The sequence below is a fragment of the Dysidea avara genome, chromosome 10 (genome assembly GCF_963678975.1).
Source record: "Dysidea avara chromosome 10, odDysAvar1.4, whole genome shotgun sequence".
NCBI lineage: Eukaryota > Metazoa > Porifera > Demospongiae > Dictyoceratida > Dysideidae > Dysidea > Dysidea avara.
This window is the reverse complement of record NC_089281.1, coordinates 12,993,351-13,019,840: the sequence shown is the minus strand read 5'-3', so window position 1 is coordinate 13,019,840 and position 26,490 is coordinate 12,993,351. Positions and strand designations below refer to the sequence as shown.

Here is a 26,490-nt window from a genome sequence, read left to right as displayed (position 1 = left end):
CCCTTTTTGAAAGGGATGAAGGAGGGGGACACGTGTCCCCCTGGATCCGCCACTGCCGATAGTGATACTATTCTGATATGTTTATAATATCCCCCAGCCCTACATTGCATACCTGAATTCTAATTAATTTGTGCACTATACAATATCTAAGAAAACAGCTGATTCATTGTAGGTTGATGATCTACAACTATTATAGAATCTCATGTTCCAGCAATATAGCTACATTCTAGTCTGCAAAAAGGATTCAATCAAATATTTAGCCAAAATAATTATATTAATTTGATCAAATACCAGTTGCTTTGTAACAGACTCACGGTGGTACAAATGTATGTAATATAGAAGTTTGACAAATTAATTTTGATGAAATACAAATACAAAGAATTATTGAAATACATCAGTTACTATTTGTGTCGCCTGTTCATCATGGATCATCTTTATACCAGTTGCTGGTGGACCAGCTGCCTTCCTGCCTCTGTATGTCACCTGGTGAGGTAGTGAATGTGTGTGTGCTGTGTGATGGTGGTTAGTTAGGGTGTACCTCTATGCCAAGTTGTTTCCTCAATCTCGGCTCAACAAATGACCATGCTCCCATGTTCTGTGCCTCCTCTTGTGCCCAAATGTATTCTAATGAAATAGAGCACAATTCTATATTTGCATGCCTTTCTACAATGGACTGTTTGGAGCTGAGAGCTGTAGACACATTTTCACCATAGAAAACCGAGACTAAAGTCTTTATATACTGTGCCATTATTTAAAAGAGTAGAAAGACATTTAAAAGTAGTGAAGAAAAAGTTTAGTATCTAACTACACAGTAGGACCTCAATTACAGAATCTCAAAACCCTTGATTATCCGAACAGTACAAGTGACTATTTTATTAGAATATTTTGTCATTAGGTCAACACTCTGTTTGAGTAAGTGTATGTTCCATTAGAGTAGCTAAACGGAACTCTGTATAATATATGGACTTCGTTTATCCGAACAAATTCACTTATCTGAACACTCTTATGACTGAGCTGGCACACATGTGTTCAGATAATGGAGGTCCTACTGTACAACTATTTGATAAAGTCATACCTTTAGCTCCACTGAACTTGGTCAATTGTTGATGGATGTATCCAGAAGGAAATGGACACAAACACTAAAAAATGTTGTCCTTGCTTAGTATGGCAAACAAAATGGCTACCCTACCTCTAGTCTGATCAAGGCAGTATCGGTGATGTTGTGTTTGGTCCTGTGTTCATCCAAAGTGTAGTAATGTTTACCAGAGCAGAACACAACTCGTTTGATACTATATCATAGTTGTGATGTAATAATGACATCATTGTCACTTAGTTGTTACCTATTAGGATCAGCTGTGGGGTCAGTGAGAACATGTTGGAATGAAGTGCCTGGGGCCATGTCATTGAAGGAAGAAACTGCTGACTATAAAGGTTTAAAGTGACATCAATTATTTGAAACACATAAATACTTACTGGATGTCTGAGTAAAATTTTAGGAGAAGCTACGATAAGTGGTTTTCTGAAGGTTCGGATCATCTGGTAATAGAGTTACATGGAAACAGATTCCAAAGAATATTGCATACCTGTCTACGTAGTAGATGGAAATACTGTGCTGGAGTGGTTGGGTTGACAATGTGCCAGTTAACATTGTCACCATCTGTCTCACCACGCCCACTGTCACTACACTGCAAACAAAACCACACCCCCTAGCAACAATGATGCACTGTAGATATCACACCTGCAGGAAACGTTCTAATCTGCAGGAAGAATGCTCTGGTCCCATTCCATCCATTCCATGTGGTAGCATCATTACTAGACCAGATTGCAACTGCCATTTACCTGGGGGTGTGGCTGATAATGTTATGATCGAGACTGAGCCCCACCCTTCTTACCCTCTCCAGTAGACACAAATGTGTCTATGATGAGTTGAGCTCCATTGAAGAAATCACCAAACTGGGCTTCCCAGATGACCAGGTTTTTTGGGTTATCGATACTAAAGCCATACTCAAACCCAACAGTACCTTCTTCACTGAGTAAACTATTAACTACCTAGGATCATGTGAGCCCTGACATCACATCATGTGATTACTTGGACACACCTCCACAAAGCAGGTCTGGTCAGAGGTGAGACTATTCAGTGGTACAAATGCTTGTCCATCAGTTTGGTCTACCAGCATCACATGACGGTGACTGAATGTGCCTCTTCCGATGTCTTGACCACTCATTCTTACATTAAATCCTGCCAACAATGGTATATATAATACCTTCAGTAGAAAAAGCCCAGGCATTTATTTCCTATAAATCATTTTAGACCTGACATTCAACAAGCTCAGCATTTACTCAAGCCCAATCATTATTTTCTAGAGCACAGAGAGCTGAGCCACAGGATAAATAGTGCATATACAATCAACAAAATTTTCACTTGCAACAATGAAACACGGTATAGTACACAACTAGTATAACACAACAACTCCAGCATTTATCCCCTGTTTGTATTAGAGACCATGGATAAATACAGTGTCCCTCTATTCTGATATCTCTATCAGTGATGTGTCCAGGTCCAAATGTGTGTATGGCAATATAAATGGGGCTACATACAAGTGTCCTGATTATTAAAGAATACTTATCTTTATGTTCATTTTGATGTGGTTCTACTGTATGCCTAACAGAGGGAAAGAAATAAAAGCACAAAATGAAAAATGTGGAATATTGTTAAGGCATGCAGAATTTTTCTACTATTAAATAGAAATTATAAGCATTTGGTAAGGTTAGTGAAATTGTTTGATTTGAGACCGAGTTTGAATGTAGAAAACTTAGTACTGTAAAGCTCAAGATACTCTAATAGAGCACTCATTAGGCCTAATACTTTTTCTGGTTACGTCCTTGAAATACTGTACAAGGCTATGTACTACAAGCAAACAACAACACTGCCTTACCTTGACACAGTAAAGTACCAAATGCCATAGCTTCTGCTGTTGCCCAATTCAAACTTGTTCCCTTGGTGATGCTGTCAATTCGGTCCTGTACATGTGCTTTCATCAGTCGAGGATGAATTGTCTTGGGGAAGAGTAAAGTAATTAGAGTTATAAACTACCCAATAATATTACCTTTCCATCTGGAATCTCAACTGACTTGGCAGCCACAAACTTCATCAGATCAACAGGACAACCTGTCACCATGGCAACATATATTATGAACAACAAGTAGTTTTAGAACCTCAGTTGGAGAATGATAATTCAACTATTCTGACAACAATTAAGGGCAGACTAGTTGAAAACAGCCACTGAGTAGAGTGCCTCAAAAATTGAAATATGTTTTTCATCTTCATATTTACAAGACAAGAGGAAAAATTATTTGCACAAGTAATGCTAAATTAAACTCATGAAGTCAGTGATTTAATTTACTGTCATACTGTTTTTAGAAATACTTCTTCCAAGCTCTACTACAACTATCTTCACCTGTATCCCAGTTAGTGATGGTAGGTGGAGTTTGTTTAAGCCCCTCCCACTGTTTCTGCAGCATCCTCATCTAAAAAAAAAGTACAGCCCCTAATAAAGCATACTGTAAAACAGGGTGTACTTTTCACAAATTTCATGAATGCTTGTTGCAACCTGTGTTGGTCACATGACATTAAATGCCTTGCAAAGCATGATATCCTCCCAGGGCTCACATTGTATAGCTATTCTAGTGCAATGTTATCCATTGTACTTCTTATGCAGGACAAAAGGATTTTAAACTACTGGCAATGATTCCAGATGCTTTGTCACACAATCACAAATGCAAATATGTCATAGGACTATGACATGTGATCAGCCTCCTCTGTAATGTGCAACTGTATACAGAATGCTATAATAAATATGAATCAATCCAAGGCAAAACTGTTCATGATTATGTGAAAATTTGTACCAGAGAAAACATTCCATTATACTAACAGGAGGCTTGTAGCTATCAGCAGCTTTCAGCTCCTCTTCAAGTTTTTGTTTATAGCTCGCCACTGTCTCCTCCACTTCTGTTGTTGCCTTGGGGTCCTAATAACAGTGTGTATCACATGATCAGGTCACATGATCCAGACCAGTTTATCACGGGTGTACACAGAGGCTGGTCCAGGATGTGCATCAATGCTGTGATACATGCTTGGTTGTGTGAACGTTGGATCATCTCCTTCATTGTGACCCCTACACAATCAAGGTCCACAAATGGCATACTGGAACCAATATTATAAGACATTTATTTAGCATTACATTAGGTATAAGAATGTGTTTTATTAAAGTGATTAAAAGGGTAAAAGAGCTTTGCACAGTCGCAATATAAAGGTAAGAATTTATTGAATAGTTAGCTAAACAGCCACTAACTTTACAAACAGAATGGCTTTGAAAATGAACTGTTTGCAACTGCTGCTGAAAAGATGTGTGTTATATTAGAGTATTTTGAAAACATACTACTTTGTACACTGTATATACTGTAGATCGGGAAATATATAACAGTAAAAATATTCCGTGATTGTCTCGACCTACGAAAATAAATTATGCAAAAGGTTTTTGCTCTTGAATATTTTTTACTTTCGTTGTATCACACAAATTGAACCGTCAAAACAATTGAGAGTTTATTTGGAGTGGCCTTAGGTAATTTTTCCAAGTGTGTGAAAAGAAGAAGGAAGCCAAATTTTCAGGGCTCATATCTGTGAGCTGATTTGATATGTGGACTATTGAAGGTGGACAACATTTCCACAGCAAAATTTGTTTTATTTTGTAGTATATAGTGAGCACAGAGCTACGTAAGTCCAAAAATTGTGTTACCATTCTTCTTGCTAATAATGTATGTGTGACCACACAACACACTACATTGTGTCTTGAGCTAAAACAACAATTTTGGCAGCAAGAGTAAAGGTGGGTTTCGATGATAACAGGCTTTGTGATATTTGTGTGTATATGTTGGTTATTATCTACTCACCTCCTTCTAAAACACATCATATCAACTAGAACATCCTTGCCAAACATGTTTCTGTACTGTAGAGCAACACTGCATGCCCTCACAACGTCCTGAGGTAAAACAAATGTGATCAGTAAGTTTTAGTGCTGCACAAGCAGGTACATAACAACAAAAAAGTTTAAACAAGGGAACTAAGAAGGATAATAACTGGTTGCATAGTGTGTGAATTACACTCAACAGACAAACTTATTCAAGGGAGTCTGGGGACATGTCTCTATAGAAAGTTTTGAAAAATTAGGTTTCTAAAATTGAATTTGGTAACAATTTTGACTAAAGTTCATTTTATCTGAGTATATGACTGCTCTTCTCTAAAATACAGGTGGAGGGGCTCTAGCTGCAAATGTCTATGCGCATAAGTGTGTGCGTGTGTGCATAATTTGGTGCCTCTCTGTGATAGTTTTGCTGATCCCCCAGTTACTAATGCTACACTTACAGTTTGGTGCAGTCAAAACAGTGTCGTAAAATTCTGCGCAAATTTGGTTGCAATGTAGTAGCACGCATTTGCATAAAATGATGGTTGTAACACCATTGGTTTTTGGAGTGTCTTCGTAACAAATGTGTCTTGAATACAATCTATTTAGTCATTCGTGCTAGCCTGTTCCTAAACGTGGTGGACGCTTATTTGATCTTCCTGAATGTGGTGGATGCTTATTTTATCATGAAAAAATGCAGCGGGAGAAAGCACCCTGGAACAAGAACAATAAATTTTGTCAACTATATTGGTTCTTTGTTGTGTCAGCTTACTCAGCTAATCATGGTCCAAAACATGTGGTGCATGCTAAACAAAATAAAATGTTGCATACATACAAACCATTTTAATGTAGGTCTGTGTGAAAGACTTTATAGTATTAGATGCTTTTTGTCTGTGGCATGGTGGACATTAAATATTCTTATTGTCAAGTACACTCTCAATTCTGTTAGGTACACGTCAGTGTCAGGTGAATATATGACAACTCTCATTTCAGCTTTCTGGGTGGCATGGTGCCAGATCCTACTGTATCCTTCCAGGAAGTATAAGATGATGCTCTCTCTGGTAGCTCACTGGCAGCAATTGTTTCGGGTTAAATACCTGGGTTAAGGGGTTATCGAACACTAGGTGTACTTCTGATATCCTTAGTCTGAAGTACTCCAACATGTACTGGTAGAACAAAAGCTTACCACATTCAGGAGTGGTGGTTGTCCTCCTAAGTGCCCCGGTGTTTATCATAAACATTGCATCAATGATTACAGCTTGTGGCACCTACAATAGGAAACTCACTATTATGCTTAACTCTTCATAGTGTTGTAATTTTTCTTCCCCAGTTGTGTTTGTCAGATTTGTGCTGACACCCGTTTTAATCTGCCAACACTTGTGGTAGTACAGCATAGCGTTCTTTCTAAATCACAGCTTCCTTTGATCTCAGCACACCAATTGTAAACCACACCATAAGTACTTTATAAGCTGCTCATCTTCTTGATCTTGTGATGCTGGTCTCCTTCTAGTTGTACTATACTAGACATCATTAACAGCATTTGACTTTGTCTTGTTATTCTAGTACTTGTGTACTGCCTAAACACCCACAATCCCATTTCTCAAAAAGATAACATGTCTACAGTTTGCTCGGAGCTGGATACTTGACCACTAAATACGTTCAAAGGTCCCCTGTTTCTAAGAAGCTTGTTAGTGTCAATTTCAGAGTACATTTTCTGAACGTTTTCTTCATGCAGCGCATTAAATTGAAGGTGCGTCAACTGTACTTGTATTGCATACAATGATTTCAGATCTCTTAGGAAGCAACACTTTGAATTAGGTCCTTGAAGGCTTTAATGTAACAGTTTAAAACAGAGAAGGGAGTTTTCTGTGTTGGGTGCACTACAGCAGTTTTCAAGTCCTTATTAATGCACATTTGTGTGCTTCATCCTACCTTTACCCCTGTAATGGTCAAGCCTCCTGCTTCCAAACACTGGCTGAATACTGCAGCCAAGTGACTTGGAATAATCCTCTCATAAATGTTCTGGTCAAATGCAGGAGCCATTTGTTTTAATTCAAAGTTGACAATCGAAGCTTCCAGTTGCTTCCCCGAACAGCAAGGAATAAGGTTAAATAATACTAGCAGTTGCTAAATAAAAAAGTTTATAGATTCCACACAGAAACTCTGTCTGCCATCTGATTAACGAAATCCATAAAGCCAGTAAGTGCATTCGTATCCTGCAAAAGTCCACACAGTAAAAGGATGTGGTGATCAAGACTCATTGAGTACAGCCACTAAAATACTTCTCACATTATCAGTAAGGTGGCTGGATTAGAATGAGTGGTGTATGTATGTGCATTACTCGGCTTCCCACACTTGCAGAAGAAACAGGCGGGTTCTTTTTAAGATTTTAGTGACTGTAATGTGGCACTCCGAAATCCACAGCTCTTTGCTAGTCCTCTAAAGCCAGCATTATAGTACAACTTAAAATTCTTCAATATGTGTCAATCGTGATCAACTTCTCTAAGGTTACTCCATACTACAATAGTCATCTCCATCACCCATCCATCCTGTTCTATGGCAACAAACCTCTCAAGCAAGTCCTCAACAACTATACACATGGTCTCGTCACTACACTGACAAGTTGAATCTGTGATGGTTGTACTGTCTCGCTACTTTCGTCATTCAAAAAACATCTCACTTCACTTAAGTTGCAGTGAAATTTCTGGTGAATAGTACACCCTGGAAGCAAGATGGCTTGTTCCAGGAGCAAGCAGTTAGCAACATAAACGACTGTTTGGCCCACTGGTCAATACCTTGCATCACTACCATGTAGGGATTCAAAACTTAATCACATTCTGCTCAGTCTGGTTTGATAAATGCTGTGGCATTTTTTCAGCATCTGGGCTATATCAGCACCTCTCTTTGGTTTAGTCAACATGAACTACATGGCTTACTCTGGAAACCACAAATTGTAGCATATGCCTCATTATAACGTTGAAATCATTTACCTGTATGTTCTAATCCAATAGTTTGTCACTGCTGGTAAACATTGGTTTTATTAATTTATCACATTCTGCATTATTACAGTATGGGTTGCTGCACTGCTGTTTACTACAATACAGATCATTGCTGGGAGATGAAAGTAACAGACCCACCAAATTTCCAAGCTTCAACCAAAATTCAAATGAAAGATTTATTGTGGGGTGAAACACCCAAATGTTTCTCTAATACATTTACTCCATGAATCATACTGTGATCGCTGGTTGTCTTTTCCAGAGGATACACTCCTTCACACACTCCTCATTATCTGCAGTGTGATAAGGTCGACTTCTTGAAGGACAGTGGGGTGAACACTGACTGTCACCTTGCTGTTGTTATGTATTAGAAAAAAATAGAAAAGAAAAATACCGTATTTACTTGATTTGTGCCGCACCCTCGAATAGTACTGCAGCGGAACTATTCGAAAGTCTTTATCCTTGTTTCTGAAAATTTTTTAATTGTACCACACCCTTGAATAGTACCGCACTATACTTTTGTAATTACTTTTTACTAGTGCTCTCATACCTTTAGTATTAATCTCCATTTCAATTAAGGAAGGCATGGTCCTGGTAAAACTTGCACAGCCGTCATATAATCAAAATTCCGGATATTGGTTAGTAAATTGACCACATAGCACAACTCAGTGACGAAGCGTGACATGGTTGTGCTACAAGGACTTGAGTGAAAGTAAGTAAGTAGCAATGTGTTGCAATTGTTTTATAAACTACAATGTGGAATAGCTGTAGTAGTGGCAGGTTTAAAATAATTAGTAGTGCACCCTCAAATAACACTGCAGTGCAGCACTATTCGAAGGGCTTTATCCTTATTTTTGGGCAAAAAAATACGGTACATGCCGTATAAAACCATAATTATAAACTTGCAATGTGTGCTTACAACTAAATCTCCCGTTTGTGTGATTTGTTACTTGACTGGGTGGCTTTGTTGCAACATGGTGTTACTGAAATTCAAATGCATTTCCACACAACTGTGCTATGACCATTGCGATAACCCAGTCTGTATTGGCACTGAAATGATCACACTTTAGCTACTTTCACCCCCTTCCTTTGTGGAAAATTGTGTGACAAGTGCCAGGCAGTAAATAAAAGAAGGCATGTTTGTGTTGTGTGAATTGTGTGTAAGTGAGTGTGCATGCACATAACCACACTCACCTCAGGGTAATCCCCATTCACATGGATCACAGGACAACCAATCATCTTCACCGCATCACTACAATACAGTGAGGACCTGTGGCAGACGAGGGAACACTCAACACACACAACACACACACTAACCTGGCCTGGTCAACAGGTGTGGTAAACCCCAACTGGTTATTAACCACCAAGTGGACACTACCACCGACTGAGAAGTGAGGCAGGTTAGCCATTGATAGAGTCTCCATAATGACTCCCTACATGAACATACAATGTGTACATTAAAATGGAACTAGGTAATGTGGACACTTGAGAACACTACATAATTATTAAGGTCCCTATCCCTTAGTGTATTAATTGAACTGGAAAATCAGGACACTTTGATCGGCAGGTATTGGATAACTACTGGTAATAGACAATGGTTTACTGACACACAGGCACTCACTATAGACTTTGACCAGTCTACAGCACATGGCTACATGACATCTCAAATTGATAGTGGATACTTTAGCATAGACAGGGCTGGAGGAGGCTTCTGTATTTTGTGAAAGCGCAGGATTTTTGATTGAGCATAGTGCACAACAATAATTATTTTTGACTGCCCTATTAGGATGCACCATTAGAGTAACGAATAACAGCATGGCCAGACTACCTCTGCTGGCACTGATAAAGAAAATTTGATACCCCCAACTACTGTTTAATAAACCCTTTTAGCAACTTAAGTTACCATTTTTCTGCATGTACAATTGCTAACCTGTGCTGGTAGTGCTGCATCTCCATGTATCTGTAAACACAGTACCTGTTGATATTGATAAAAATTACTAGAACAAATGAGTGTATTATCTTCAACTAACCTTGTTTACTTGCTCACTATCATCACCATAGTTACCAGTATTATGGGATAACTGTTTGGATCTTGTCTTGCCCATTATAACTGGGACGACTCCCTAGCAACAGGAAATGTACAGTTGCTAAGTAACAGCTTTTTTTAAATTTATCTGATTTCTCAAAAAAGACAGGGTGTCACCAAAAGGCAACAAGAGTGCTTCCCTTAAAGCCAATGGTTACCTCAAGATGCGACGGATTGGGTACCATGGTAACATGAAGGGATGTTCCTTCAACATCAATGTCGACTGAATTAGCTGAAGTAAATAAAAATACAGTATGAAATACAGCAAATAAACTAAAATATAAAAACTACATACTCAAATGTGTCAGAATATCTCCATCACAACTTTCCTCAGCAGCAAATTCACTCCATCCATTTATCTGAAAATATTAAATCATACCTGAACCACTGGAATTCTACTAGGTGTAACAGTTGGTAATAAGTAAATACTGGCAGTTTCTCTTGTTATTAAAAATAGTATCAGGTACTGCTCACTATGCCATTGTGATCACATGTTAAACTACTCTAATAAAACATACACTTTATGACAGAAACTGTCTAGTTAAAAACATTCAAGTAATCAAAAAATGCTGGCAATACTAGTAGTCAAAGGACCACTAGTGGAAAGTTTGTTCACATAAAATGTAATGTTGTAAATCACACTATACTATAGCAGGATTCTCAAAGGGGGTTCATTCAGATACAGTATGGCGATCACTGCAGCAGGGTTGTGGGGTCACAGTCCCCAGACACTGACTGCCTTTTAATATTATATTTTATTTAATCTCTCCTAACTGGCCTCAGATTGAAAGTAAACACTAATGACTCCAATGTGCTAGTGTACGCGTATACAAAGTTATCACTTGAAGTCTGACACATAATGTGAAGTTGCACCTCAACTTCAGTAAGTCACCTGCAAGCAGTTAACTACGCTTGTGTAGGTCAGTGGAAGAGGTATACGTGAGCATACAGTATACTCCTCCAAGTCTAGTAGCTATATAGTTAGCTATAGACACTTCCTAATTTCATAAACCTGGCACTATCATTAGATAATTTTGTCAAAGACATGGGTACACAGAAGGCATTACCTGCAAAAATGCTCCCCACACAAACATACAAATATACATATACAACACATTAACAATTACAACAACAGACAAAACAGAACAGTTTAAAATACAGAGTTTACACAAAAAGAAAACGACGAAGTGCAGTCCGGAATGCAATTGGATTTGACAGTTGGAAGATGTGAAGGGGAATGGTGATCCATAGGAAGGGAGTGTTGACAAAAAAGAGAAACAGCGAGGATTAATGGGATACATAACATCGTTGGATGAGATCTACTGATGGTGGTAGAAAATTGAAAATATCTAGAAAATGGGATGGCAACTCTGTTCTGTAAGATATCACAGGTCAGACTGATAGAAAAGAAAGATGGAGTGGTGACCCAATTAAGTTCTTGCAGACAAGAACCTGAAAACTTAGATCAATTATGGCTAACAGTATTCCATCTACTACCGTACACCCAACGTGCAGCACGATGTTGACATCTTTTGCAGAATGTAAGCACCAAACTGGAGAAACATACTCTAGAATTGGTCTGCCTACGTACAGCTTTGTACGCAGTTGCTTTGGTTGATGCAGTACATGAATACAGTGTATGGTGCAGGTAGTTCAGTGAACAGGATGTCTTGGCTGCTAGATGTTTCACATGATCACCCCATTTGAGCTGACAGTTAATGAAAATTCTAAGTACCTGACTACTGACTTTAGCAGAATCTGTTGGCCACCCAGAAATAGCTACATGATGTTTGCATGAAATACAAAAGCTGTCACACTTGAGAGGATTCAGCTTTAATAGCCATTTCTTGTACCATTCATAAATCTTAGGTAGGTCATCTTGGAGAAGTTTATGATCATTAGGAGACACATTTTCCTTGTAAAGTGTAATATCGTCAGCAAAGAGTTTGATGTTGCTGTGTTGGATAATTTTATGGAACTCATCAAGATACAAAAAAAAAAAAAAATGGAGGCCTAGAACTGATCCTTGGGGCACTCCAGATTGCCAGGCAGCCATTCAGAAAAGCTGCCATTAACCACAACTCCCTGATATCGTTTAGTTAAGAAAGAATGAAACCATGATAACAGACTGCTATGAATTCCTAGACTCTCAAGTCAAAGTAACAGTTGCTGATGTGGGATGGACTCAAAAACCTTAGCAAGGTCAAGTAAAAGGTTGTGAACAGAGTTACATCTTGCCCAGTCATCAATAGTAGAGGCAAGGAGGGTAACAGTGGAATGTTTATTGTGGAAGCTATGCTGTGATTTACTAATAAGTTTTGTTAGACTCCAGAGCAGAGGTAAGTTGACGGTGAATAATTCTTTCCATCACTTTAACAACAATAGAGGTGAGGCTGATGGGACAATAGTTAGAAGGAATGTGTTTATTGTCCTTTTTATGAACTGGAACTATATTAGCAGTAATCCAGTCTCTAGGTAATGAGCCTGAGTCAAGGGAGAGTTGAAAAATTCTAGACAAAGGTGAGCAAATGAATGCACCAACTTTAAGCAGGTGGGCTAGAATACTATCAGGACCACAAGCTTTACCACATTGCAAATTGACACGTTCCTCATAAACATTCTCTGGTGTAAACTTGATGGTGTTAATTAATTTAGGGTAAAAATGAATAGATTCATGCGGAGATGGTAGATTTGTACAGTCTTCAGTAGTAAAAACTGAGTTGAAATATTCATTAAAAACAATAGCTTTTTCAAGGTCATCAGAAATGAACTTACCAGAATGATCGAGAGGAGGAGGAGGAGGAGGAGGCTGATGACAACTTTTCACTGACTGACAAAGTTCCAAAATTTCTTTGCATTGGCGGAGTAAGAGTTTGACAAAGCCGAGATGTAATCTGCAGTGTCCTGTCTTGTCTTAGAATGAACGAGATTGCTAATAGCTTTGTATTTGGACTTGATTACATTAGGAGTGATAGACAAAACAATTTCTTGAATATACTAATTGACAACTACTAGGCATAATGGAAACACAGCCATTTCAGCTTATTATTTGCCATCTATATCATCAAACTGTGTTTAAACTAACTCAAGCAAAGACTGTATAGTTCAGCTACCCCAGTACTAGGAGTCATATATTAATAATTTCAGTTGTATGTTAGCATGTATAATATCTCATGCAGTGGGAAATAATTAGGAATTTATGTTGATAAGATAACTGAGACTATAAACAGTAGGTAGCACAGTGTTCAGATAAATGTCTTAGGAAATGAAGATGTTCAATCTCAACTGACGTGACACTTACTTTGCTCTTATAATACTTCATACTAACATCTGATTGCTCTATTAGAGTATTTGTGTGTTTGAGCATATCATTTTTTAAAGAGGCTTTTTAGCCCCACCCAGATCTTAGAGGTGGGGCTTAGCTCCAGCCACCTAAGAGCGGCTTTCATTCCCCTTCCTTTTCTGCCAATGAACATGCTGTCATCTGCCAGTCTACCAAAACATTTATAAAATTCAGAGAGAGATTCATCCGAACCCCCTGAACTGGCCTCATTATGGGACTGACTACTGTGTAAATAAATATAGGATGCTCATATTCACTTTAGTAAAGGCCTTTAAATATTTATCAAAAAGGTGCTGTGATGTGAGCCAGATCAAGTGAGTTAAGAGGGTATTAAAATATTGGGAACGTGTTGACCTCTTTGATACTACTGCCATAAAGAGCTCAGATGAATGTGACTTCAGTAGATTTTGTGATAGATATACACTGTATATATATGACTCAACCTTGAAATTTTACAAAACATGCTCAAACCAATTATTTAACCATACTAGTCCCTTACCTTGTGTAGCAGAGCAATGGATGGTACTTGTAGTGCTCCAGTCAGCAAATTAACCCTCCCTCTGTGAGGCATTCCGATAACCACGTCAGTGATACCAGCTGGATGAGGGAACAATAACTTACAACAGATCTGGCATTTGGTGTGTATGTTCTATTAGAGTGTTAGTGAAAGAAATATGCTTGGTTGTATCCATTCAATTTTCAGGTATGGGGATGCTGATATGAATGTTCATTAAATTAATTATGCAAAAACTGCATAGGGAGTGTCCTTTAATTAGAGTATCACTGTATTGACAAGCCATACAGTAAAAAAACTCTAAAATCAAATAATAGTTGTGGCACACTGGAAACTTCAAAACTTCTAAAAACCAGCTCAACTACACATTAGTATGGTTAGTTACCTTTAGTGGCACTACCGTACAGTTCATCAAAGAATGCCATCATGGACTCTGCCCCCTCCCCTCCGTATCTCTTCAGAGTGGGCTTCTTCTTCGCCAAGAACAAGTCAAATGTCTGAACATAAACACTATTATAACACACGCACAATGTGGAAACTATCAAGGAATTAAATAACTAAGGTCCGAACTTTAGTGCAAAAGTAAAGAATGCTTCCAGTGGTACGTTATCAAACATCATGAAACAGTGCATATACATCAATTTTAGATCTAGCCAATAAAAATGATCAGGATAAATTAAATCCATGAATTAAGGGATCAGTTCAGTTGAAGATGAAATATTACACCTCCATATAGTCTACATTTTAAGCGTTTGCAGATCTGAAAAAAAAAAAAATTAAAGGTAACATTGCTCAACCTTGAAAAATTTGCCCATCGAAATATTTAGGCTATACGATAGTTTTTCTTATCATGCACAGTACCATGAGATGAGATTTGATGGTTTCATTTTAGCTCTTTACCTAGCTGATACATTATTTGCAAGGAACACAAATTCCTGGATTATCATTATTATTATCAATTTTACCACGAGGGAAGGCATACACAAAAGGCAAAGCCTGTACAAGGTGTCAGCCCAAAATATAACATTACAAAAAACAACAATCACATTTTAAAAATGCACACCTCTGCTTTGTGCATTGACTTGGCAATACGGAGTTGTCGTTCTGGTGGGACATCTTGTTGCAGTGACAACTCATAATGTTGGATGAGCCACTCCCTCTCAACCTCATCCTACAAAATTAAATAATCAGCCACACACCCCACAATATTAGCAGCTTCACCCACCATAACTTGTGACACTTCAAGAGCTATCACACCGCAATATGTCCTCTCCAAATAGCCAATGATTTCCTCCAAACTAACTTCATCTTTCCCTAGCCCGTACACCAACCCATCAGTCCGGTATCTACCATTGGCCTCTAATCCAAACTTGGCAGGATCTACTATAACTTTTCTATCACTAGGTGAATAAGAAGGTGAAGTAAAAACCAACACACACACACACACACACACACACACACACACACACACACACACACACACACACACACACACACACACACACACACACACACACACACACACACACACACACACACACACACACACACACATTATGGTTTCAGCACATTTGGCTACACACAATTTTCCCCTTAAGAAGAATATCCCATCCTTATAAATTACAGAAAATCCTTAAGTGTGCTCTGCATGAAGGAAATTCTACAATAGAGGGACCAGTGCTTTTGTTGTTACTGATCCATTTAAGGTGCACCATCAACAATACCCCGTAATGATACAACATGACATCAATAGGATATTACACAGTCATTATTGTAAATACATCCTAGTGCAGTAATGATGTTGCACATGGTGGGGTATTCAAGGTAACAGTGACTACACACTCTAATGTTATGTAAATGTGATGGTGTTTCATGTAATAACACCTACAGTGTAAGTACCTATATCTGTTATGTATCTCTTGTGTAATTGGGATAGAATTCTTTAATCATCATGCAAGGAGTCTTGTTCAATGAAATCAGAACACATTAAGAAGCCCGTGTAGGCCAGCCCCAGGTAACATCCACTAGATACATTAATGTCAAGGGGTTTATATCATACATTAACATCACATTGGTAACAGTTAAAACTTGTATAGCAATAAAATCTGTAAAAAAAAAATTAATATTGGTGCTTTGCTGAACTAGTGAAACTTGCACAACATGGGACACCTTGGGATCAACAGAAGTGTCTGTGTACTGATTTTCCAGGCCAGTTTATGTACTAAAGATGGTTATGTGTCTGAATCGTGTATTTGCTGGTGTCCACAGCTGATGTGCAGTGTTCAATGAACAGCAGTCAAATGCACTGTTACAACTGGATATTCTTCAATTGAGAATGTAGTAAACATTTTCAGGTATCGGAAATAAGGTTGAATATACTGTTGTTGTGATTATGTCACCTTATTCCTACTGCTGGTAAATTCAATACACGTGTTGTGTCATATTGACGACACTGCAGTAGTATTGGACCATCAATACCACGTGTGTTTTAGGCCATTATAAAGTTACTAAGTTATAAATCATGTCACAATATTTGTGGATAACACCATAATGTGGTCATACAGCTTTATTAGATCACCTGATTTACCACAAAATTCTTTTGATGTGGTAAAAAGAATGTACATAATTAACAATTTGACTTTGATGTTGGTAAAAAATTGAGTTTTACCACTCTACTTTATTTTGTTGGGAAAAGCTCTGCTAAACCAGCCACCCTGGTTTTATTTAAGTTTTACTTTCCTTGTGGAAGCAATAGCTCCATAATAATTCGTGTGCAAAATTTTTATCCCTCTTGCATATAACATTTGAAGGCTTTAAGCTACATACTGTGATAAATATATACACAGTGTGGGACCAGTATCAGGCACCCTGGGACCATAGGTATCCCATTGTGTGCAGCTTAGGAATAACTCACACAAATGCTTACTGAGTGGGCATAGCTAAAGGATCCAGGGAAGCCATACGGTGACCATGTTCCCTGTATGCTAAGACCAGCTGCCACAAGTTTGGTGCTCTAATTCTATTGGCTAGAATTTCTTCATTCACTACAGGGGCCACAGAAAAATAAATCTCAACACAACAAGTTCCACAAAACGTACCAGGTACTGTGGCATTACTTATCAAGCCTTTGTTTGGCCTATACCCAAAACAACCTGTGCTGTGGTAAAGCCTCAGCCACGGGGGCGTTTTCCATCGTCTAGCAACCAGGCTGCTCAAGCTCATCATTTTCCTATAATATGTAGATAACTGTGTTAGGACTCCTGCTAGAATTACCTGGGGTTTTGTCCAGTTGTCTTGGGCTTTGGCCTGGAATTGGCGTACTGAGAGTTTGATTGTGGTATTGAATTTCTACTTTTTGGGTGGGACTGATGTCGATGCGGTGCATCCAACGTTTGTGGTGAGACATTATTGTATGTTTTTAAACTCTATATAGGCCCCCATATTGAATGTGTTTAATACTTTACAATTTACCTGTTCCTGCTATGTGTTTAATACTTTACAATTTATTTTACCTGTTCCTGCTATGTGTATCACGTGATGCAGTGTCAGGATCACGCGACAATACAGCAGCGGTAGCTCATATGATGTGGCAGTGGTGGGAGGGGGTATTGTTGGTCTGGCAACAGCTCGAGAACTTCTAACAAGACGACCATCACTGAAAGTAATTGTGTTGGAAAAGGAGTCAGAGATTGGTGTGTACTGTGTCCGTATATAGACCTATGTGTGTCTACCTATATATATGAGAATTACAGTATATATATATATAATCTCCAATGTGAGACATACGCAGTGGAACTTGTTGATTAAACATGAGGGCACTCAGATGTTTGTCAAAGCACATAAACTACTTTGGAAAATAGGACACCTTGTTATCCAAGACATCTTCAGTTGGTTCCAGGGTGTTATATACCAAATGAGATGTGGTTATCTCCATGTGCACGTATAAAATAATGAAAGTGTTCTGAGATGTCTACTTTCATCAGCTAGTTAGGGTAATGCTGACCTTTTAACGTAGAGTTTGCTTCCTAACTAGAAAGGCCATGTATTAATTGTTTTGTACTGGGATAGCTGAAGCATATATGACATAGATGTAAAATGATCAAGTAGGTAAGTATGTGTGTGACTCAAAAAGAACAGTAAATTCTCAGGAGTTAATTCATTAGTCTTGATACTTGTACCACAAGATGTTTACAGTGTGTGACTAACTTCCCCTGCTAAGCTCAATAGTGTACCAAAAGGAAAGGTGAAAAATGTGAAATTCTGATTACCTGTGTCTGTTATGTATTCATCACATTTGGAGGGAATTTTTGAATAAGCAGTTTACATGAAGCCTACTAGTGGTGGTCATGAATGTCCTCCTGGTGGTTGAAAATGGATGGTTTCTTCATGAGTAGGTGATTTTGGGAATTATATTTTACCTGTAGCAGGTGAGAGTTTGAGGAGGAGGGGAGGCATTATTTCAAACTATTACATGGTTTTTAATTAAAATGTACATACACAATTTAGATTGATAAAGTATCTTCACTATGCTGTTGTATTTACAGTAGTGAACCTGTTTGTAGTCCAGTCACCTTGGCCAGATATATTTTGACCTTGTGTTAAGAAGGTCACTTATTGAATGATAACATACTTGCATATTTTCAAATTGCATATATTCTCAAGTTGACTGGTTTAAACAGGTGACCTTTTTATACAGTGACCTGACTAAAGCAGTCTCAATGTGTTATTTGAACCATAGGTAGAAGACAAAGTGGGACCCCTCTATTCTGGAGACCTTGAGAGTATGCATTAATAGTGAGGTGTCCTTATTTTAAAGCCCAATTTAAGGGGTCTAAATGTGTCTACATTAGATAATACAAATGAGACCATGGATAGTGTCCTACAGGATAGCACATTTCAGGGTGTCCTTTTTGAGGGATGCACATAATCTATGTCCGTTTATAGAAATTCCTTAACCATTCCAGCTAAACATCAGACTGGTCACAACAGTGGGGTCATCCATTCTGGGATATACTACGTTCCTGGCTCCTTGAAGGCACAGCTCTGTGTCAAGGGTGCTGCAATGACATATGACTACTGCACAAGACGGAACATACCTCACCGCAAGTGTGGCAAAGTGAGGAGTGGGATGTGGCACGCAGCATCACATGATGCAGGTCGTGTGATCTAGTTAATAGTGGCAGTAACACAAGCTGAGGTGCCACGACTACTCAAGCTGTATGAGAGAGGTGTAGCAAATGGTGTGAAAGATTTGACTCTCATGGATTCTGAGGAGATGAAGAGGATAGAGCCTCACTGTCGAGTTAGTGTGTCACTTATTCAATAATCATTATTTAGTGCTGGAAATGTGAACCAAATACTGGTTAGCCATTTATAAGTTTGGGACATTCCTATTAAAGCAGTTTGTTTAGCACTTTTGCAAACAATTAAAATTTTTCACTGAAGAACAATTGTTTTCTGAGTTCAGTTTGCTGAAAGTTTAGATAACTGAGGTTCCATTGTAGTGGGTTTTGTACTGCTTGAAGACTAATTCTTATGCTTTCGAGTGAACAGTGTTAATGATTTTGTCATAGTGCAGATTTAGGCCTTGCATTGTGTGCATAAAAACGACTGTATTGTATTATTGGCTTCAGGTTTCCTATTGGTTGAAAATGTACAGTAATTTTCCCAACTAAACTAGACTGGAATTAGTGGCTAAAGCTAGGTTAACTGTCACTGCTAACTCTTCTCCTCATAGGGGTACAGAGCGCTACATTCTCCAAACACTGGTATTGTAAACTGGACACAGGTTGCACACTTTTATGCTGAAGATATTCAGAATGCTGGAGGAGACATTCAGACTAGCTTTGAGGTTAGTCTACTGCAGACATTACTCACAACAAGTATGTTGCATGTTAAATTTATTGAATTGTTATGATAAAGCTGATTCGGAGTACGTACTTTTTTTGCTGCACTTTTTTCTAAGAAGATATGGCTTTTTGATACGTATGTATACTATAAGTGTCTTTTATGTACTGTGTGTAATGGGCTATTCAATATAAAAAGTGGCAACTGTCATGTAGAATTTGCTCCTTTTGGATCATCTAGAAGTAATTTTCATCATGAATGTGAAAAGTTTCTTCAATGCCACATTGCTTGATTAAATGCCACCAATTTCATTACAGGTTACAGGTTTTGATATTGAAGGAGGTGGTGAAGGTTAGTATATCGTGTGATTTTTAACATCACATGACCTCCATGGTTTTAGGGAAGATTGCCATCCGTGGCCACAACAAGCCATCACTGTTGGCAGATCATGTGATTTCATGTGCGGGACTCCAGTCTGACCGAGTGGCGGTCATGTCGGGTTGTAAGAGTGACCCTCGCATTGTACCATTCCGTGGAGAATACCTGATACTGAAGCCAGAGAAGTCATACCTTGTTAATGGCAACGTTTACCCTGTAAGTATGCTAAGTACTGTCTTATGTGAGGACCCTGTTTTTACTATATATGAAATTTTAAAGTAATTTCATTGGAAGATTTGAATATGAGGTGACCTGTTTCAAGAATGATAGAAATAACATGACATTTTCAAGTTTCAAGAATGGACTGAAGATAAACACAGTATATACATACAGCCAACACTTCTTGGTTTTCTTTTTTACAGTCCACTATTAAAATTGCCTGAAAATCCTCCCTATAGTTCATTCTTACAAATGCTCCTTTACAGCCACCTTCTTGTTTGTTTATGCCTAGCTCAGAACTAACCAGAGGGGTGACAGGTTGCACTGTATTTATTAAACTAGAAATGTTTGTTTATTAATTTTGTATTTAAAATTTTGTCATCAATTAGAAAAAGACATGTTGATATGAAAAGGGAACTGTGCAATAGTCAATACAATAGTGTGTAGCTTTATTCAAGCCATTGGGGTATTCACTAATTAAACCCATTCAAGCAACTGAACTACTAAATAATAATATTGATTACGTTGCAGCTCTATTTACAATACCATGTAGTCAATGAATGGCAGTACCCATGTCCATAACTATGCATTGATATTTATTTACACAGCTATGCTGTAAACCATGGGACAAACAGATTTATGCTTGATCTACATAATGTATTCTTCTGCAGGTACCAGATCCCAAGTTTCCATTCCTGGGTGTCCATTTTACTCCTCGTATGGACGGGAGTATTTGGCTGGGACCCAACGCAGTGTTGGCCTTCTCTAGGGAAGGCTATAATTGGAGTACAATTAACCAGAAGGACATTTTTGAAATAGCTCAACACAGGTAAATACCACTTTTGCATTGAAACAAATACATTGTCAATTGCATATGTACATATGTACGAACATACATACAGCATGAATGAGTGTTTAGTACACTACATTGTGGTCAGAAATTTTGGTGAACTTTTAGCTGTAGCCCAGCCCTGAAATAAGAGGGAACTTCATTTGCTGTCTTTAGTCTCAGTTACATGCACACACTAAATTCTTAGCTCCTCTTAAGGCAATTACTTGTCCTTATATTCAGGGATAGAATACTAAATACTGATAATGGGACTCTAGGTGCCTTTTAAAGAAGGGCTTATTGCATTATAAACTTTTTTTCCTGTTGTACATAATGCATAGCTAATGTTGTAAACCCTTCTACATTCCATTGTATTGTTTGAATTTGTTTCACAATGTTTACAGGGGATTGTATCAGCTAATGATGAAGTACTGGCAGTTTGGTGTGGGTGAAATAGTGAGGAGTTTATCACTAACTGAACAGGTACGGCAACTACAACGTTATGTGCCAGAACTCAGAGTAGAGGACGTTACTAGGTAGCTATTTTGTTGTTTGTTACTAATGGTTACCAGTGGTGTTGCTAGGGGCCCAGCTGGAGTAAGGGCTCAAGCAATGGGACAGGATGGATCTCTAATAGATGACTTTATATTCGATGGAGGTGACAGTGTGTTGGGGAAGAGAATGCTTCATGTTCGCAATGCACCTTCACCTGGGGCTACTTCATCACTAGCTATAGCAGAAATGGTAATTGATGAGGCACAAAAAAGATTTAACTGGACAAACTAAAAATATTCTATTAATATGTTTTTATGTGTGTGTTTTCAAAGTTAATATAATACAACTCTCCATTGAGAATAATTGTACAAAATTTTAAGTGCCTATGTACTGTACTGTACAAGTAAACTGTGCTGTTTTCATTTGCTTGAAAATATTAGGATTCTCTTGTTGCTATAGTCACTAACAAACACACTACCATCAGGACTGACAGCTATTCCATGTGGGTATTTGAGTTGGCCGTCACCTGATCCATATGAACCAAAGCTGCCTCTGTAGCTGCCGTCTTGGTCAAAAATCGATACACAGTGGTTATAGTCAACCACTAACACAAAGCTATTATTGTCCACTGTTATTCCATGGGGGCCCTTCAGCTGTCCATTGCTGGTACCTTCACTTTCTTGTGCACCAAACTTTCTGATGTATTTGCCATCAAGTGTGAAAGTGAACACACAGTTATGCCCACAGTCTGCAACAAGTAGGCAATTGTTACAACTTACCACAACATCGTATGGTGTGGTACTTAATATTCCTGAGCCAATGGTGTGACAGAATTGTCCATCTGTGTCAAATACCATCAAACAACCATTGGAAGTAACGTACACTTTATCATCATGTATGGCAATGCCAAGGGGGTTGTCAAAGTGTTGCATGTCGCTGCTAAAGTGGAGCAAACAGTTACCATAAATGTCAAACTTCTTCACTGTGTGGTTACAGCAATCTGCCACATACAAGTGATTGTCATTGTCAAAAACTATCCCACAAGGATTGTACAACTTTGTCTCACCACTGCCGCTAAACGTCCTCATCAAGTGATCAGAACTAAATACATAGACACACGAGTTAGTGCAATCTGTGAAAGCCCAAGTACCCTGTTTGCCAAAAGCAATACCCCAAGGGTGGCCTAGTTTTACAACCTTGTTAACTTGACTGAATGTTGTGTAGTCTTTACCAACTGTAATCTCATGGGGACTCCCCTTAACATGATGTCCTTTTATGGTCACTGATGCTGTTACTTTGCCAACCTGTTGCACTACAAAGGCACCAGTATATGTACCATCATGATTATCAGTTAGCTGCGGTACGGAGATTTTCTCTCCTCGGGTGGACTTTACCCCTACAACAATTTGGTCGCTTCCTTCTGAGTAGCACAGATAACCATGGCAATCTTTGACAACCACGATAAAGCCAATGTGCCCTCCAACTAAAGCATATCTTGGGAAGTTTGTGATTTCAGAGTTATAAGGGGAGCAATTGGAAACAGCAAAGACTTGCCCAAATTGTGGAAATGAGATGTCTTCATTAGGAACAAACCTCACATCACTTGGATCAACTGGTTTGCTCCTCCAGACATTGTATTGCTCACTTAACTCATTCATACGAGTGATCATTTCATTCTCAACCAACAACACTTCTTGGCTACTGGCATCACTTAGAGAATTATTCAATTCTAAGATGCTCTCAAACTGTGCCTGGATACAGTTTATTTGTTCCAAACATGTCTGGAATATTTTTGTGGATTGTTGTAATGCATCATTAAGCTTTTTCTTTAGCAAATCTCTTTGTAGTTGTAGTTTCTTGTACATGTTCTCATAATAGTCATCTATCAATGTAATTGTTTTCTGATTTTGTGCTTCGCTTTCTTCTAACATGGTATTAATTCTTTGCCGCTCTTTGACCAAATCACCAATCATCCCATCCACTGGATCAAATACTTTATTCAGCCTCTCTCTGTGTTTGCTAATCAATTTATTTATAGTATCATGCTTGTGAGTAGAATGTTTCTTTGTGGTGCAGTAAAGACATACAAGCTCCTTACATGTCTCACAATAATACTTCAGTTCATTTTCATGTTCTCGGCACTGTAAAGTTGAAGGCTTTGGTTGTAGTACAATATCATCTGGAATTTCCGATAGTGGAATGATGTTATGATTGTAACAAAGTTTGTCATACTGGTGGTGTCCATGGCAATACCCACACAAAAATAAAACACAGTCAAAGCAAAATACTTCAACAGGTTTGTCCCTGACACACTGGTCACAATGTGGTGAATTTTCCTTAACTTTCTTGTTAAATGCTAGCTCATCTACTAAGCGTGCTATGAAGAAGTTATTTTGCAGCTCTTTAATTCCTCTTTCATGTAGTTTGGTAACTTTCCTACACTCTGGACAGGTAATTGTAGTTTCAGTTTGTATTTTCACCAAGCACTCTTCACAATAAGAATGGTAGCAGGACAGATACCTGGGATTTTTGTAGAGCTGGTAACACACTGGACACGTTAACTGGTCAGTCACATTTCTCACTATCCCGACAGCTGTGCTTTTGGCTGGCTGTGCAGCAGTCATGTCACTATCACAGTCTGCCATTGCTTGAATACAATCCCACAATCGATATTGAGTGTCCTGGTTGAGATTTCGATTGTGGCGTTCAGTTTTGTTTCAAAGAGGAAAGAAACAGCGAAAATCTAAAGAGCGTACGAGATGCGTCTACTGGTGGTGTGCATAATAGTGACCGTTGTATGCCTCGTGGAGTCCACCAATAGTAAAGTGAGTATTAAAATCTTTTGTGAAAAAAATTCTCAGTGTGTTGCGAGGTGTGTTGTATAGTATGTTGAAGTATACGCATGTTTTCTGATACTAAGGACAGCAAGGCAGTGCCCTGAATGTGAAACAAGCGCTAAATTTAAATAATCGAATCACGTGATTTTAATTAATGTCAGCTTTTTGCAGTGGCGCGCCAAAGTTTGCCTTGAGTACTGGTGTAATTATGTATTCTAGTATCTATGGTATAATGTACTTTTTGGAAGCAGGGCACAGAAATCTATATTCATTTTTCAAACTTTGGAAGTTTAGGCATGCATAAAATCTACACTAAGTTTATAGGATGTACAATACTATAGACAATGCCATAGAAGGCTTTGACTGGTCATTCACTTCAAGGGCTCTCCAGTATCACTTTACCACATTTCTTTGTGTAGAAATCTGAGTATTTATTTCCTTAAATGGTGCATTTCTTGAGGGGTGGAACCTTTCAGTGTTTCCTTGTTCTAATGTGAAATCCCAAGTAAATCATTTACAGGTTATTTAAAATGTTACTCATTTATGAAGCTATATAAAATAGTTTAGTTGGCTGGTATGTAGAGATGTGGTATTCTTGTGCAGGTGGTCATTTAGGCAGGTTTCCATTGCAAAAGTGCATAAAGCAATTGCTAACAGACGTGGGCTGAAGCAGAGGAGGTATGTATCATCGTTCATTTCGTGATCTCAGGGTTGGACTAATTCAACAATGACACCTCTTAATATTTGAAAGGACAGATTGCCAGTACATCCCAGTGCCATTACAATCTTCTCAATACAATCATCAATTGGCAGCATTACTTTACTAACAAACCTTAACACATAGCATAATGCTTAGCCACACATTATAGGGGTGTGGCCAACTGTCTCCGGGACTGAAGTGTAGCGTTATTTACCAAGTTATTTTTTTGTGTTGTACCTGTGCTGAGATACATACGCTTTTAAAATGCAATTATACTCAAACTATTTGCTGGTCCTACCATATAGGGAATGGTTTCCAGCACAGAGAACATATTGTACTGGTTTGTGCATGCTTAATACAAGTTGCTGGGTTTTTTAATTTATTATTATTCGATGATGATTCTCCCTCAAAATTGTTGACCTCATTAAGGTCACTTTGTACTCAAATAATACATTTGGGAATTTAACATTGGCAGTGACCTGATTAGAGCAGTGACCTGATTAGAGCAGTGACCTGATTAGAGCAGTGTCACTGCAGCTTGTACATGTTTCATACACTCATGTGCATGTTAAATAAATATTCCTGGGGCAGAGAGATCGGGCTAATGTCACTGGATAAGATTCACACAATCAAGGTGGGCAGCTAGGGACTACACTATTTTTTAGCATCTACGATTTCTACACAATCTTTGATGGTGCCATGAATGCACTTTTACGGGTAAAATGATCTCTCTTTTCAGCACTCAGCTGCAGGGGAGTGACCAATGCTGACACACTGTATTTGGTACCTTGAGGAGTACCAAGAATACAGTTGGGCTCTGCTTAAAAGGCTTTGTGAATTAAGGACACAATAGGTACCCCTCCATATTTAAGGACAATGTTTACAGTCCCAATAAGTCTATTGTTGACGTCTCTAAAAGGAGCCTATTTAGAATGTGTGCTAAAATATCTTGACCTAGGATACGTTTGTTTGGCATTCTAGACGTAGGAGACACCAATCAGAACATCCTTGGGTGGTGTCCAAAGGTGTCCATAATAATTATGCAGATTTTACTGTGACTTCATCCTACTTGTATTTACTTTGGCTACTAAATAACTTGCACGGTGTGCACACACCAAATAAGGTCGTATACTACCTGTCCTTACTGTGCATATATAATAGCGTACATGTTGCATACTGATAATTAGGACATGTATCTTGTTACTTTGTACAAAAAGTAATTTATAGTGTTTTCCAATGTGTAGTTTAAAATGTTTACGCTATTTTACATCTACAGTCACTGTCA

The 26,490-nt window shown here is 38.3% G+C and overlaps 4 protein-coding genes and 1 long non-coding RNA gene across 6 annotated transcripts in view; 3 read left to right on the top strand and 2 right to left on the bottom strand.

Annotated features, from left to right (window-relative positions):
- Nucleotides 1-331: 331 nt before the first annotated feature.
- LOC136236915 (2-oxoadipate dehydrogenase complex component E1-like) lies at nt 332-17,253 on the bottom strand. The gene is made up of 29 exons (XM_066027142.1): nt 17,174-17,253; nt 16,999-17,129; nt 16,827-16,944; nt 15,126-15,300; nt 14,964-15,071; nt 14,286-14,397; nt 13,886-13,983; nt 10,339-10,402; nt 10,202-10,275; nt 9,988-10,080; nt 9,888-9,932; nt 9,275-9,390; nt 9,152-9,227; nt 4,951-5,039; nt 4,073-4,175; nt 3,933-4,028; nt 3,459-3,528; nt 3,108-3,169; nt 2,937-3,057; nt 2,100-2,239; nt 1,893-2,049; nt 1,739-1,839; nt 1,584-1,685; nt 1,474-1,536; nt 1,341-1,423; nt 1,190-1,289; nt 1,076-1,139; nt 539-624; nt 332-483 (listed from the first exon to the last, which is right to left on the bottom strand). Exons 2-29 carry the CDS (start codon nt 17,123-17,125, stop codon nt 382-384), a joined length of 2,745 nt encoding a protein of 914 aa, XP_065883214.1. The 5' UTR covers nt 17,126-17,129; nt 17,174-17,253; the 3' UTR covers nt 332-381.
- Nucleotides 8,594-14,103, top strand: LOC136236920 (uncharacterized). Its single transcript, XR_010692235.1, has 3 exons — nt 8,594-8,677; nt 9,184-9,357; nt 13,895-14,103. It is a non-coding gene; the product is annotated as an uncharacterized lncRNA (long non-coding RNA).
- Nucleotides 17,139-22,031, top strand: LOC136236917 (L-2-hydroxyglutarate dehydrogenase, mitochondrial-like). The gene is made up of 10 exons (XM_066027145.1): nt 17,139-17,297; nt 17,444-17,592; nt 18,865-19,016; nt 19,071-19,202; nt 19,638-19,751; nt 20,065-20,098; nt 20,148-20,341; nt 21,016-21,173; nt 21,578-21,709; nt 21,758-22,031. Exons 1-10 carry the CDS (start codon nt 17,269-17,271, stop codon nt 21,957-21,959), a joined length of 1,296 nt encoding a protein of 431 aa, XP_065883217.1. The 5' UTR covers nt 17,139-17,268; the 3' UTR covers nt 21,960-22,031.
- On the bottom strand, nt 21,957-24,356 carry LOC136236916 (tripartite motif-containing protein 2-like). Its single transcript, XM_066027143.1, has one exon. The coding sequence runs from the start codon at nt 24,311-24,313 to the stop codon at nt 22,088-22,090; it is 2,226 nt and encodes a 741-aa protein (XP_065883215.1). The 5' UTR covers nt 24,314-24,356; the 3' UTR covers nt 21,957-22,087.
- LOC136236919 (glutaminyl-peptide cyclotransferase-like) overlaps nt 24,339-26,490 on the top strand; it is a 15,717-nt gene continuing 13,565 nt past the window's right edge. For both annotated transcript variants that reach the window (XR_010692234.1, XM_066027147.1), the window contains exon 1: nt 24,339-24,493. Coding sequence is in view for 1 of the 2 variants with exons in the window: in XM_066027147.1 (XP_065883219.1) it covers nt 24,428-24,493 (66 nt within the window). In the remaining variant the exon portion in view is untranslated. The remainder of the gene's footprint in view (nt 24,494-26,490) is intronic.